Source organism: Leopardus geoffroyi, chromosome B3 (genome assembly GCF_018350155.1).
Source record: "Leopardus geoffroyi isolate Oge1 chromosome B3, O.geoffroyi_Oge1_pat1.0, whole genome shotgun sequence".
Taxonomy (NCBI): domain Eukaryota; kingdom Metazoa; phylum Chordata; class Mammalia; order Carnivora; family Felidae; genus Leopardus; species Leopardus geoffroyi.
In genome coordinates this window covers 9,129,056-9,143,278 of record NC_059337.1, presented here as the reverse complement: position 1 = coordinate 9,143,278, position 14,223 = coordinate 9,129,056, and the positions used below count along the sequence as shown (strand labels likewise).

At 43.0% G+C, this 14,223-nt stretch overlaps 1 protein-coding gene across 2 annotated transcripts in view; it reads left to right on the top strand.

The window, feature by feature from the left end:
• Positions 1-14,223, top strand: part of AGBL1 (AGBL carboxypeptidase 1) — an 843,774-nt gene that overhangs the window by 149,244 nt on the left and 680,307 nt on the right. For both annotated transcript variants that reach the window (XM_045448714.1, XM_045448713.1), the window contains exons 7-9: positions 1,416-1,624; positions 9,553-9,718; positions 10,641-10,708. In XM_045448714.1, the coding sequence (XP_045304670.1) occupies positions 1,416-1,624; positions 9,553-9,718; positions 10,641-10,708 (443 nt within the window). The remainder of the gene's footprint in view (positions 1-1,415; positions 1,625-9,552; positions 9,719-10,640; positions 10,709-14,223) is intronic.

Sequence of the window (14,223 nt, the reverse complement as noted above, 5' to 3'; positions counted from 1 at the left end):
CTGGGACACATTTGTCCACCAAGCCAGTAGCCTGAGGAGGTTCAGCTGGAAAGGGGCATATGTTAAGTGTTGAGACAGGATTCTTGGACTCCTTTTCCTCTGTATTTCTTCAAGGAGAATTTAAAGTATCTCTTGGGAAAATTAGGACTTTGTGCACTTACCCTCTAGGGTGTGTCTCATGGGAGGCCTCCACCAGGATCATTCAGTCAACAAAGAGAAATTGTGTAGACGTGAAGGGAACCAGAAAAGCACTCTATTATGTTCCCCATCAGACGTAAGAAAACCCCATACCACATCCTGCTGAGTGGGCTTCCCACCCCTGTCTTAACATTGTTAGTGCCCGGATGTCCATTTCCACATAGAGTCCATTCTCTTGTTGAATAGTCTTGACTGTGAGGAATTCCTTTCTTGGACTGAGCCAGACCTTGATTATCCATAAGCTGGCTTCTGTGCTCTTTAGGAAAAACACAATATAGCTGTTACACATGATAGCCTTTCAGATATCATGTCTCATTCAGGGTCTTCTTCCAAGACTAAATCTTATAATTTGCTCAACCCAATGACAATACCCTAAGTCCACTGAGATTTAGGAAAAGAAGAATGGATATCTGGTGGAAATGTCTCTGTCTCTCCCTCATTCATCCCACCCCCCTAACTATTACAGTTTTTTTCTGAACTTTTTAAGAATAAGTTACAGACATTCACATATTCCTATTGTGAATTTCCTAAGCACAGGATTTTCTTTTACATAGCCACAGTTTACCAAAATCTAATGTACATCGATACAATACTTCTAATTTATAGACCTTATTCAAATTTTACCAAATGTGTCTCTAATGCCTTTTGTAGCAAAAGAAAAAAAAATGATTTCTAGCCTAGGATCTAAATTATAATTCTACATTGTACTTACATATTATATAAATACTTTAGCCAAATTCCTTCCTTCCTTCTTTCCTTCCTTCCTTCCTTCCTTCCTTCCTTCCTTCCTTCCTTCCTTCCTTCCTTCTTCCCTTCCTGTTTCTCTCTTTCTCTCTTTATTTCTCTTTTCTTTGTCTTTTCCCTTCTTTTTTTTTTTTTTTTCCTTTCATGACCTTGACATTTTTGAAGAGTATAGATCAGATCACTAGTAGCATGCCCCTCATTTTGGGTTTGCTGGTTTTCCTCATGGTTAAATTCAGGCTATACATTTTGGGCAGAAACACCATAGAAATAATGCTGTGTTTTTCTCAGCACAACACACATGGTGATGTCCATGTTGATCACTCGATGAAGGTGACATCTGCCAGTTTTCTCCAGTGGAAAGTTATTATTAGTCCCTTTATAATAAGAATCTTGCGGGAGGTACATCGGGGCATCCTCAGGCAGGTGCAGCCAGGAGAATCTGTGATTGACATCACCTTTCCCATTGGTTTCAGAGTCTAACAGCCGCAGGGCTGTGAACAGAGGCTACGTCACCAGCTTGCTCAGGCTGCATCAGGACTGGCACGGCCATGACACAGCCAATACCTATGTGCTGATCCGCCGGACGCTTCTGCTCTGCCTCAAGCACATTGCCAACCTCCGGTCTGGCAGGGAGGCCTTCCTGGCAGCTCAGGGCATGGAGATCCTCTTCAGCACCACACAGGTAATTAACCCTGGGAACACCTCTGCAGTTGGATGATATCTGGATGGTTCCTGCTGAACAGAGCTGTGAGAACCTCAGTACGTTTCTTACTGGCTGCTATGGGCAGAGGTTCTGGATTCAAAACCTCATGCATTTGTTCACTCTTGTGCTGATCGATTCATTCATTCAATACATGTTTATTGGCAGGGCGCCTGGGTGGCCCAGTTGGTTAAGTGACTGACTTCAGCTTAGGTCATGATCTCATGGTTCATGGGTTCAAGCCCTGCTTTGGGCTCTGTGCTGACGGCTCAGAGCCTGGAGCCTGCTTCAGATTCTGTGTCTCCCTCTGTCTGCCCCTCCCCAGCTCATGCTCTGTCTCTCTCTCTCAAAAATAAATAAACATTAAAAAATTAAAAATAAATAAAAATAAATTTAAAAAATACATGTTTATTGGCTACACACTGTGTGGTGCAGTGGTTCACAGTATTCACTATAAAGCTAGTACCTGGGTTCAGGTCCCAGCCCAGGCACTTACAGCCGTGAAACCTTGGAGGCGTCACCCAACCTTTCTGGGTCTCAAGTTTCTTCTTTTCCAAAAAGATGGAAATAACAAAATCTAGCTTATTGCACAGCCTAAGTATATTAATGTGGAAATGTCTTCCGTTTAATGGAGTGCTGGCCATGACTTGGCTGCTCTATGAGTGTGAGCAGTGATTGGAATAATTAGAGTAGTGGAATCTGGACATGAATATGACAGGCAAGACCCCTGATCTTGTGGAGTAAACATTTTAGCGGGAGAGTCAGATACTAAGGAAGCAAAGAATTCAACGAGGAAGAGAATTTCATATTGCTCTGTGACATCATTAAAGTCAGGCTGTCTGCAGTGATGCCCATAGGTGGAGGGAGAACGTGTTCTGTGAGAGAGGTCAAGTTCTTCTCTGAGCAGGTGACACCTAAGCTGAGACCTGAATTACTGAAAAAGGCTGTCAGGCCAAGTTCAAGAGGAAAAGCATCCTGGGCCAGAGTAAGCACCTGCAAGGGCCGATACTTGTCCGCACCCCAGTGGAATATGTGGTTTAAGGTTTCCGGGATTTCAACCCAAACAACAGATTCCTTAATTGCACTTGATTAGGACTAATTTAAACACCATAGTATGAGCTATATACACCCTCTCTATTGAGGATGTGGACGCCTTCCAAATAGCCATCGTCTGCTCACTCCCCTTCACCTGGGGCCACGGCAGCCATGCTCCACAGGCACCATGCTCCCTGCTGTCTTCACGTTAACTTGTCTCTACAGCCCTTTCCTCAGTCTCATTGCTCCCCTCTGGACACCCTTCACTTTTTCTCTACCTGTGTACATGAGGCAATGAGGCAGTCGACGACAGTACTGTTTTCCAAAAACGGCATCTGTAGACTTTTCCTATTAATAACAAATAATAGTGTCTCCCCCCACATCCGACTCTGAACAATCACATAATGTTGGGCTGCAAACCAATATCTAATTTTCTGTCAGCTATCACCTGTGGGTTCTTGCCATCATTCCAGATTTCAGAGCCTCTCAGTCATGAATTAGCTGCATCGAACATTCCGTTTCTCTGGATGAAGCAGTGCTTTGAATGTTTCTAAGCTTCGCCATACTTTGTAAGCTTGTGTCGCCCAAATCTCTAGTGAAACACCCCCCTCCACTGCTGATGCCCAGAAGCTCTCTCACACCAGCAATTCGTGTGCTCCAGCCGGTTCCTCTGCCCTCTGCCTTATTGGCTGCTTCTCTGCTCTGTGTTAAGAAGAATTAAAAGGGCAAAAAAGGAAGAAAACAGTGATCCCTGAATTACATGTCTGTTAGAGGAAGAGGGTGGAGATAGTAGAAAGGGAAGCACAAGCATTAAAGGGTCTGTGAGGCTAGAAGCAGGATGTATATAAAATATATACATCTATCCATCTATCTATTTCCTATCTACCTATGTATCTATCTATCTATCTATCATCTATGTATCTATGTATCTATTTCCTATCTATCTATCTATCTATCTATCTATCTATCATCTATCTATGTATCTATATATCTATTTCCCATCTATCTATCATCTATGTATGTATCTATGTATCTATTTTCTATCTATCTATCTATCTATCTATCTATCTATCTATCTATGTCATGTTTGGTGTTTCTCTGGTGTGATAGACTAATGCCTGTGTTCCCTCAAATCCATATGCTGAAACCCTACTCCCCAGAGTAATGGTTTGGGAAGGCAGGGCCTTTGGGAGGGGATGAGGTGATGAGGGTGCAGTCCCTATGAGCCAAATGAGCACCCTTTTAAGAGGAGCCCCAGAGAGCTCCCTGGTCCCTGCTCCATGTAAGGACACAGTGAGAATATGGCCATCTGTGAACCAGGAAGCAGGTTCTCACCAGACAGGGAACCTGATGGTGCCTTCAACCTGGACTTCCAGCCCCCAGAACTGTGAGAAAGAAATGTGTTTGTTCATCAGCCACTCGGTCTGTGGTGTCCTGCTGGATCCGCCTGAGCAGACTGAGACAGCTGCCCTCTGCCCTGTGGGCCTCTCTCTTTGGCTGATCTTCATCTGTAATGTGAGTCCCTGTAAATCATGAGTGCAACTACAACAGCTTTTAATGAGCTTTTAGAGTCTTTCTGGGGAATTGTCACACCCAATAGTGGTGCGGGGACCTCCCTGTAGGAGTCTCCTGGGGGCTGCCATAACAAAGCACCACAAACTGAGCAGCTCAAATAGCAGAGATTGACTGTCTCCCAGCCCTGGATGCCAGAAGTCCAAAATCAAGATGGCGCCAGGGTGGTTCCTTCCGGGGCCATGAGGGGGAACCTGCCCCAGGTGCTCTCCTAGATTCTGCTGGTCACAGCAGTCCTGGTGACCCTTGGCTTGTAGAAGCATCACCTCATCTCTGCCTCTGTCTTCACAAGACATTCTCCCTATGTGCTTGTCTGTGTCCAAATGTCCCTTTTTATAAGGACACCAGTCATATAGGACTAGGGCCCACCATAATAACCTCATTTTAGTTTTTTTCCTTTCATCTTTTTTACAAGTATTTATTTGAATTCCAGTTGGTTAACATCGAGTGTAATATTAGTTTCAGGTGTACAGTATAGTGATTCAACACCTCCGTGCATCACCCGGTGCTCATCACAAGTGCACTCCTTAATCCCCATCACCTGTTTCCCCCATACCTCTACCTACCTCCCTTCAGGTACCAGCCATGTGTTCTCTGTAAACAGTCTGTTTCTGCAAGGAGGGTTTTAAAGTAGTCTCAGCAGGTCAGTGAAGACCTCAACTGTTCAGGAAACAAATTCACACCAACCCTCCAGCCTCCATTTTTTGCTGGGAATGGATGCAGGATGTGAGCAGAAGCTGAACTTGCACTGTATTCGAGGCTGCCCTAGCCTGTGGAGCCTCCAGCACCTGGGCTGGGTGTTGTGAGCATAGACGCCATCATAGCTGTGCTGGTTTGAGCTGCCTGTCCGTCTTCTCCCCCATCTGCCAGAGAAGGTATTGGAGTCACTGGATTGCCAACAAGGGAACCTTGGATCTAGTGTATCATTTCAGTGGTTATTTGCAAATTATAATGATGATGATGATGATGATGATGATGCTGGTATGCCAATAATTGTGAAAGACAAGAGAGATATGAAGGAGGAGGAAGGGGAGGAAAAGAGGAGGGAAGAACTTTCTAGACCATGAAAAGAAATTCAGATTTTATTTCCATCAGGTTTGAAGCAGGGGCGTGACCTGATATAATTTATGCTTTTTTAAAAAAAAAATTTAATTATAAAATTTGTACAACAGCAAGTTGACCATGCTGGGCATTTTAAAGTGTATAGTTCAGTACTGTTAAGTGCATCCACACTGTTGTATAACCCATCTCTAGAACTCTTTTCATCTTGCAGAACTGAAACTCTATACCCATTAAACTGATTTATGATCTTAAAGGACCATTCTGGCTGCTGTTTGGACAGGAGAGTATCTGAGGGCACAGGAGGAAGGAGGGAGTGGTGGGAGGGCAAGGCGGGGGTTAGACCATGGGAGCTCGGGCAGAGATGCTGATGGCTTTGGCTGGTAAAAGGAGAGCTGGAAATTAGACCTGGGACTCCTGGACTTTTCCACTAAAGTGTCTCATTTTCTTATGGTGAAGGTTATCACTAGGGCTCTGCACTGGGATCTTCTTTCAGATTCTTATGAGATTTTAAGAGTGTAATGATGCCTTCTAGCCAGCACTTACCGAGTGCTTAGTATTGGGCAGGCACTTTGCCTATTTTAACTCAAATTCACACACGTCCTTATGAGAGAGGCTCTGTTATGATCTCTGCTGTATAGACGAAGCTGCAGCTCACAGAGGCGTAGTAACTTGCCCCGGTGATGCAGTTAGTGATCATCAGCCCAAGATCTGAATTTTTGGGGTGCTTTTGCTCCAGGGTCTGAGCTGTATGCTATACAGTAGTCCCCCCTTATCCTGGGGGGTACATTCCAAGACCCCCAGCAGATGCCCAAAACCACAGGTAGCACTGACCATGCATTCGCTGTTTTTTCCTGAACGTTCGTGCCTATGATGAAGTTTAATTTATAAATTAGGCACATCAAGAGATTAACAACAATGATTGAATAGATCACTTATAGCAATATACTGCTATAAAAATTATGTGAATGTGGTCTCTCTCTCAAAATATCTTATTCTTCTTGTGATGACATGAGGTGATACAATGCCCACATGAGGAGATGAAGGGAGGCATTGGGATGTAGCGTTAGGCTATCGGCCTTCTGGTGATACCTCGGAGGAGCGTCATCTGCTTCCAGGCTATGGTTGACTGTGGGTAAATGAGATCTGGGAAAAGCAAAACCGTGGATGAGGAGGAGCTCTGTCTCTTGCCTGTGTGTCACAGAAGCAGTGTATGTATGTATGTATGTATGTATGTATGTATTTAATATAATTTATTGTTAAATTGGCTAACATGCAGTGTTTACAGTATGCTCTTGGTATTAGGGGTAGATTCCTGTGGTTCCTTACTTACATACAACACCCAGTGCTCGTCTCAACAAGTGCCCTCCTCAATGCCCACCACCCATTTTCTCCTCTCCTCTACCCCCTGCATCAACCCTCAGTTTGTTCTCTATATTTAAGAGTCTCTTGGGGCGCCTGGGTGGCGCAGTCGGTTAAGCGTCCGACTTCAGCCAGGTCACGATCTCGCGGTCCGTGAGTTCGAGCCCCGTGTCGGGCTCTGGGCTGATGGCTCAGAGCCTGGAGCCTGTTTCCGATTCTGTGTCTCCCTCTCTCTCTGCCCCTCCCCCGTTCATGCTCTGTCTCTCTCTGTCCCAAAAATAAATAAACGTTGAAAAAAAAAATTAAAAAAAAAAAAAAAAAAAAAAAAAGAGTCTCTTATAGTTTGCCCCCCTCCCTCTCTGTTTGTAACTATTTTTTTCCCCTTCCCTTCCCCCATGGTCTTCTGTAAAGTTCCTCAAGTTCCACATATGAGTGAAAACATATGGTATCTGTCTTTCTCTGACTGACTTATTTACTTAGCCTAATACCCTCCAGTTCCATCCATGTTGTTTCAAATAGCAGGATTTCATTCTTTCTCATTGCCAAGTAGTATTCCATTGTGTATAATAACCACATCTTCTTTATCCATTCATCAGCTGATGGCCATTTAGGCTCTTTCCATAATTTGGCTATTGTTGAAAGCGCTGCTATAAACATTGGGGTACATGTGCCCCTATGAATCAGCACTCCTGTATCCTTTGGATAAATTCCTAGTAGTGCTATTGCTGAGGTCGTAGGGTAGTTCTATTTTTAATTTTTTTGTGGAACCTCCACACTGTTTTCCAGAGTGGCTACACCAGTTTGCATTCCCACCAACAGTGCAAGAAGGTTCCCATTTCTCCACATCCTCGCCAGCATCTGTTGTTTCCTGAGTTGTTAATTTTAGCCAGAAGCAGTGTATTTATTATTCCAATGCTAATTCAGAGATGTTAACTGTGAATCGAATATGTAAGGCACTGTCATATTTCATCATCTTTTCCAGGTAGCAGGTGTATTATTGGAAGTGATGGGAAAAGTGAGCCAAAAATGTTCACCTTTGCCCCAATTCTGAGCCATTTGTTTCCAGGGATCCTATTTCTTGGGCTCTTGTCATCTCTGATACACAGCATAAGTGCCCTGCAGCTGCAGGAGCCTGAGGGAGTGCCTCCTTACATTTTGCATCCTGGGTGCCTCCCTCACTTTACCTTAGTCCTGGCCCTGTCACAGTACCCTTCCCTTAACACTAGGGAAACGTTGGCAGATGGATCTAGGCATTTCTGTTACTTTGGAACCACGGATTATTTTAAAATTCATAAACATTTTCCTGAATACTGTGTCTACTAAAGCACTTACCATCCACCTAACTTAGGTAGGTAGTGATTCACTATAACCCCAATGCCTTGGTATCTGTTGATTTTAATCTCCTCTATCCCCCAAATTCATGGCCCGACCTGTTAGGACAGGTGAACCTGCCTCCATCCTTTTTCTCACTTTTCACCTGCACCATCCTATGCAAAGTAAAACATGTTATCACATTCATCAATAACAATACCAATGACAATCACAGACACAACCACTTTCCAAAATGCTGGTGGTTTTGACTGAGTTCCTTGGCTTGTCCTTTGCTCTGTACCTACTGAAAACTAAGCTCAGAACATCATCCATGATGGGTCATCTACCTCCCCTCTCTTCCTCTTCCATGCTCAGTTCTCTCTTTTTCTGATACTAATACTTTTCACCAAGCCCTTTGGCCAGTGCCAGGGATGAAAATGGCCTCAAGTATTTTATTTCCCATAGAGAGTGTTTTCAGGACAACTGATGGGTATCATTTGAGCATGTGGAAGGGGAAATAGCATTCTTGATCATGTTACAACATTCCTGTTTTGAAAGTTGGCTTACATTTTTATATTAGGGAATCACTGGGACAATTTGAACTCATGGCATAAAAACATATATATATGGAGCTACCTGTAACGTGGGCCTGGGGATACCACCGCATGACATCATCACAGACAGTCACCCTGCCCTGTGGCAGGTACTCAGCATCCTCCATGGCTACTGCTATGACTTATTGGCTCTAGACCTTACTTGGAACCCCTTAGGAATATCAAATTGGAGGCTCACACTTGTCAACTTTCCGTACTAAGTCAGTAGACAAAGCATTTACCAAGAGCCTGAAGAAAATGGCATGTTTTTGCCAAAGAGTTCCCGAACTACTCCCAACACTCTCTCTCAATTTAGTAAACTTGTTTTTGCATTTTTCAAAGTGTCTGAAAAGAAGGGTCTTGTCATGTTCCATCAGCATCAAAATGTTCCATCTGCAAACCCAATTTTCCTTTGCTTTGGGTAGGTACCAAGAGATCAACACTGTGGGCTCTGAGAACAGGCATGTTATTTAATTTAGGTACTTGGGATTCACTTAGCCTTTTTTTTTCTGATTTCATATTTTAGCTTTTCCTTTATAGTTTTCTATTCAGATAAAGACTGAAGGAGAAAAGTAAGACTTCCATCAATTTGGCTACTCATTCTCTAATTTAGCCAATAATTCACAATGACACTCAGATGGTTGAGAAGATGCTCATCTCCTCTCCCCCTGGCTACCCTGGACAATGCTTCCCTTAGACACAGCATCCCTTGAAAGACTTTTTAAGTCTATTTTCAGACTAAATTCCTTCCAGTAACATATGAGCTGTGAAAAAGAAATAAAAATGCAGATTATACCCTAGACCAAAGCCGATTCTACTTAGACAAAATGCTACATTTGAATGTTCAAGTCAGGCATTCTACAGTAAGGATGTTTACTGTCCATCGGGGCCATGTGTCATTCACTGCCCAAAATACTGACAGGATAAGGGAACCCTGTATAAGGTGTCGGCGTCTGATACAGTCTCCTCTTCGTTCAGAACTGCCTGGATGACAGAAGTTTGGAACCCATCGTCTCCGTCGTAGTTCAGATCCTGAGACAGTGCTACCCAAAGAGCCCACTTCCCTTGGTCACAGCCACCAGTGCCTACGCCTTCCCAGTCCCTGGGAGCATCCCTTCCGAACCTCCGTGTGTTCTAACTGAAGGTAATGTCAGTGGGTAATGATGAGCTTTCTGACGTGTTTGGCATGTTGGAAATATTTCAGAGGGATGTGGATGAAAGTAGAATCAGTTCTTTTAGAGCCCAACTGTAAATGTCCATAATCTAATTAAAGAAATGTATAAAAAAGCAAGCTTTTCATATACAGAATGAACAAATACTAAAGTCACTTATTTTGTTCCTAATTATTAACTGTTGCCACTTTGCCTGGTGGCTATTGAGTGCCTGTACAGTCATTTCAGCTAATTTAAAAAAAAAAAAAAACATACATATTCACAATTCCACAATTGAGTCTCTTGACTGTACTGACTGGTTCTGGAATGCATTTGCCTTAAGGATGAACTTGGAATAAAACTTGTGCTATTTACAAAATAGCTAGTCCATTAAATGTCTGAATGTGTGATTATTCAATCTCTGTGAAGATTCCACTGCCACTGCCCTCCTTTCATGGAACAGATTTTCCATTGGCATCATCTTGCTACAACAGCACTGGGTGCTTTCTGTGGCCTTTTGTTGTAAATAAGTACCTTCTTATCAAAATTAGGGAGTCAGTGAAGGTGCTCAGTTATAGCAAATTTTGCCTATATGTGATCTGTAAACGTTGGCAATGCTATAACTTCGTGTAAACTGTGGGGGGGGGGCACCAGAATGGTATTTGGATGTCATTTTATTCTGCAGTCATTTTGCATTCAATGTGGGGCAATTTAGACTTCATGCTATAGTGCTCCATGTGTCTGTGTGTATACGAGTTGCACGTACTAGTAAGTATTAGAGTGTGTTGGGATATTGTGCTCTTCATAATGAGCCCCTTGTTTATGACAAAGGGAGTACTAGCCACTGTGTGGTGGGAATCCAAATCCAAGGCACAAGGGAAGCCTCATCTGTTTGATCTCTTTTTCTCCGCCCAGAGGATTTTGAAGATGACGCTGATGAAGAAGTTGATAAAGATTCAGATTCTGAAGAGGTGAAAGACCAAGTAGGTGCACCAGCCCTCACTTTTAGTGATCTCCATGTTCACATCTTCCGAGGGAGATATCACTATGTCCAGCTGAGACCAGTGTAAAATTTTTTAAGTGTATTTATTTATTTTGAGAGAGACGGTGTGAGTGGGGGAGGGAGGGACGGAGGGAGAGAGAGAAACATGCACAGAGCACAGAGCCCAATGTGGGGCCTGAGCCCAAGAAACTGTGAGATCATGACCTGAGCCAAACCGAGAGTCAGACGCTTAACGGACTGAGCCACCCAGATGCCCCGAGACCAGTATACATTTTAAGGACTCACTTCTGTACTTCCACTCCAGTGCCTGGCTACAGTGATTGCTCAGTAAATGACGGCTGTGCTTGTTGATTTTCATCCTGGTGGGTCCCATACAAAATCTCATTGTAAAGTCAGAGGCTGTCCATTAACAAGGCGGTAATATTCCGTCCGGATGAGCTTTAGATAGACCCTTAGTGCTTCGGGTTCGTATACGTAATTTGTGTGAGTGATATTCAGGGAACGAGACCATGGAAGATTTTCCTAGGAAACTTCTTCTGGTAGATCTCCCCTATTGCCACAAGTCACTCTTCGTAGGTACCCGCTCTGCTGAGGACCACTGTGTTGTACACTTCCATTTACCTTGGAGTCTATGTGAAGTGCTCACTTGAGTTGCATAATGTACACCTTGGCTAGCAGGGGAGTGGTGCCCTTTGGTCTTTATCCCCAAAAGACCCATGATATACAGCAGAGGTTAGCAAACTTTCTGTAAAAGATCAGGCTGTAATTGGTTTAGGCTTTGTGGATATGCAGCCTCTATCACAACTACTCAACTTTGCTGTTATAGCACAAAAGCAACTATACAAAATATGTAAATGGCAGGGCATGGCTGTGTTCCAGTGAAACATCTATTGACAAGAAACAGGCAATGGGACATAGTTTCCTGACTGCATTTCTAGAAAAGGGTGTCTATGCTTTCGCACTCTTGTCCTTTTGACAGGATAATTCTTTGTTGTGGGGGATTATCTTACATAGTAGGATGTTTCCTAGTGTCCTGGCTCCTACCCACTAGATGCCAGTAGCACTTAGCCCTCGGTTTCCCCCTCCTCCCCAAGTCATGAGCCAAGAATGTCACTAGGAATTGCCAAGTGTCCTTTAGGGGACAATATCACTCTAGAATAATGATGACTTATCTATGAGTTATGATTCTGTTTCCATTTCTTTTGGCAGACATGGACTTGACAAACCCCTTCAAATTATAGTTCCTTAATTTTGTCATCTGTAAAATAAGAATGAGAAGTAAATGTTACTTTTTATAATGTTTGTGGAGGTGAAACCTGAATTTAAAAAATCTACCACCTACTTATTTACCTATCTACCATGCATCCAACCATCCATCCAACCATCCATCCATCCATCCATCCATCCATCCATCCATCCATCTATCCATCTCCCCTTTTCCTTCCCTCCCTTTCTTTTTTCTTCCTTACCCTCTTACCTACCTATCTAGAGAAAAAGAGACTTTTGAGTTCTCTATCATAAGATGGTAGCAGCCGACTCAGAGGGACTATCTGCCTGCCCTCTCAGTCTCTAGGTTAAGACTGCTATTGACCTTCCAGTGTTCTCAGGGTTTTGTTGATAAATGGAATCATTTCTGAAGTCATCAGTAGTAAATTGAATCTTTGCTGTGGCTTGGCAGTAGTGGCCTATTGAGTGCTCACTGTATTATTTGAATAATACTGTGCTGCAGTGATCATTCATCAATGCCACTTTCTCCTACCCTCTTACTTGCCCTTTGATGACTGAATGTCTGATGCCGAGTGTCAATCGCCCCTTGTATCTGATGTGGAAAGACCAGCTGTATGCCAGTGCCTAACTTCTTACAGCATGGGACAGAGAGCATTCAGATAGTCTCTTTTCCCCCACACTGCAGGTGATAGTGGGTTGGGTGGAATGAAACCAAAACAAATAAACACATCCATCTGGGAGAGAAGCTCAAGACAAATGGGTGAGGGCCTGGAAACTATTTATCAAAAGCCTTCGAGCCAAGGAGAAGATGAGAAGTCAGTGTGTGAGCAGGAATTGTAGAGAAATGGGGCACCTCAGAATCAGGGCTTGATTCTGGGGTGTTGCCAGAGTAAAGGAACTAGTGCTCCAGCAAACTGATTTTCCCTGGTGAACTCAGGAGCATTTGCTGCAAGGAATGTGGGCAAGAAGCCAGGAGTATTTGTTTCTGGTCATAGATCCAACCCAGTCCTTTAACTGATGGCCTTTTCATTTGAAAATAAAATTGGGATCAGATATTTATAAAGGATGATTAAAAGGAAATTTTATCTTAAAGTGTCTTGAGAATGGAAAGTTGGGTGCTGTTCTTTGAAAACTTTCCAAGTCAGCATAAGAAAAGAGAAACAAGTAGAGACCAGATGTTGGTCATGTTTTGTCGTTGTTGTTGTTTTCCTTCACAAATACAACTGTTAGATTTGGACAAACACTGAAGAAGAGGATAAACAGACTGCGTTCAAGCTCTCCTCTCCTTTACTCTGTCTTTCCTTCCTTTTTAGTTTTTTTTTTTTTTTTTCCCCTTGGATATGATCCATGTGTGAGGCAGCAGGCTGGTTCCTAGGGATGGTAATATGATACAAAAGCAAACAAGACATTGATTTTTATCTTCAAAGAGTACATAGTCTAGTGAACTTGGAGATTGTCCCTACCAGAGTTCAAATCACCATCGTGGAAGGGGTGGTGAACTCAAGTGTAAGGCTGGGGAAAGTCACTAATATCTGAAAGTTTCAGTCTGAGGAAGAAGGGCCAGAAAGCATTATCTGGATTAGATGGGTACCAGAATTCTAAATGACAAAGCCTTTCTGGGTTGCTGTAAAGACACAGAAGCAGGCCCATCCCTGAATAAGTATAAATTGTATTTATAAGAAATACAGAAGAGAGAAGAACCCACCTGAGTGGCTGGAGATTCAGAGACTGAGATACAAACCTTTGGGGACCAGATATGGTCTCTGTTACAACTTTGCTGTTATACTGAGAAACTGACCATAGACAATATATTAAAAAATGGGTGTGACTGTATTACAATAAAACTTTATTTACAAAAACAGAAAGTGGGTTATAGTTAGCCAACTCTTGCTCTAAAGCTAAGTAGGTCACATAGCCACATGTAGAATGCATTAGGTTGCAGCTCATGGGATACACAATACTCCTCACTCCAGGCACACCAACCTTACTCGCTGGTGGGGAAACCCTTCCCAGTAGTCTACCAGATTGCATTTCTTTTTTCAAAATTTATTTTTTTGTTTAATTTACATCCAAATTAGTTAGCATATGGTGTAACAATGATTTCAGGAGTAAATTCCTTAATGCCCCTTACCCATTTAGACCATCCCCCCATACACACAACCCCTCTAGCAACCCTCAGTTTGTTCTCCATATTTATGAGTCTCTTATGCTTTGTTCCACTCCCTGTTTTTATATTATTTTTGCTTCCCTTCCCTTATGTTCATCTGT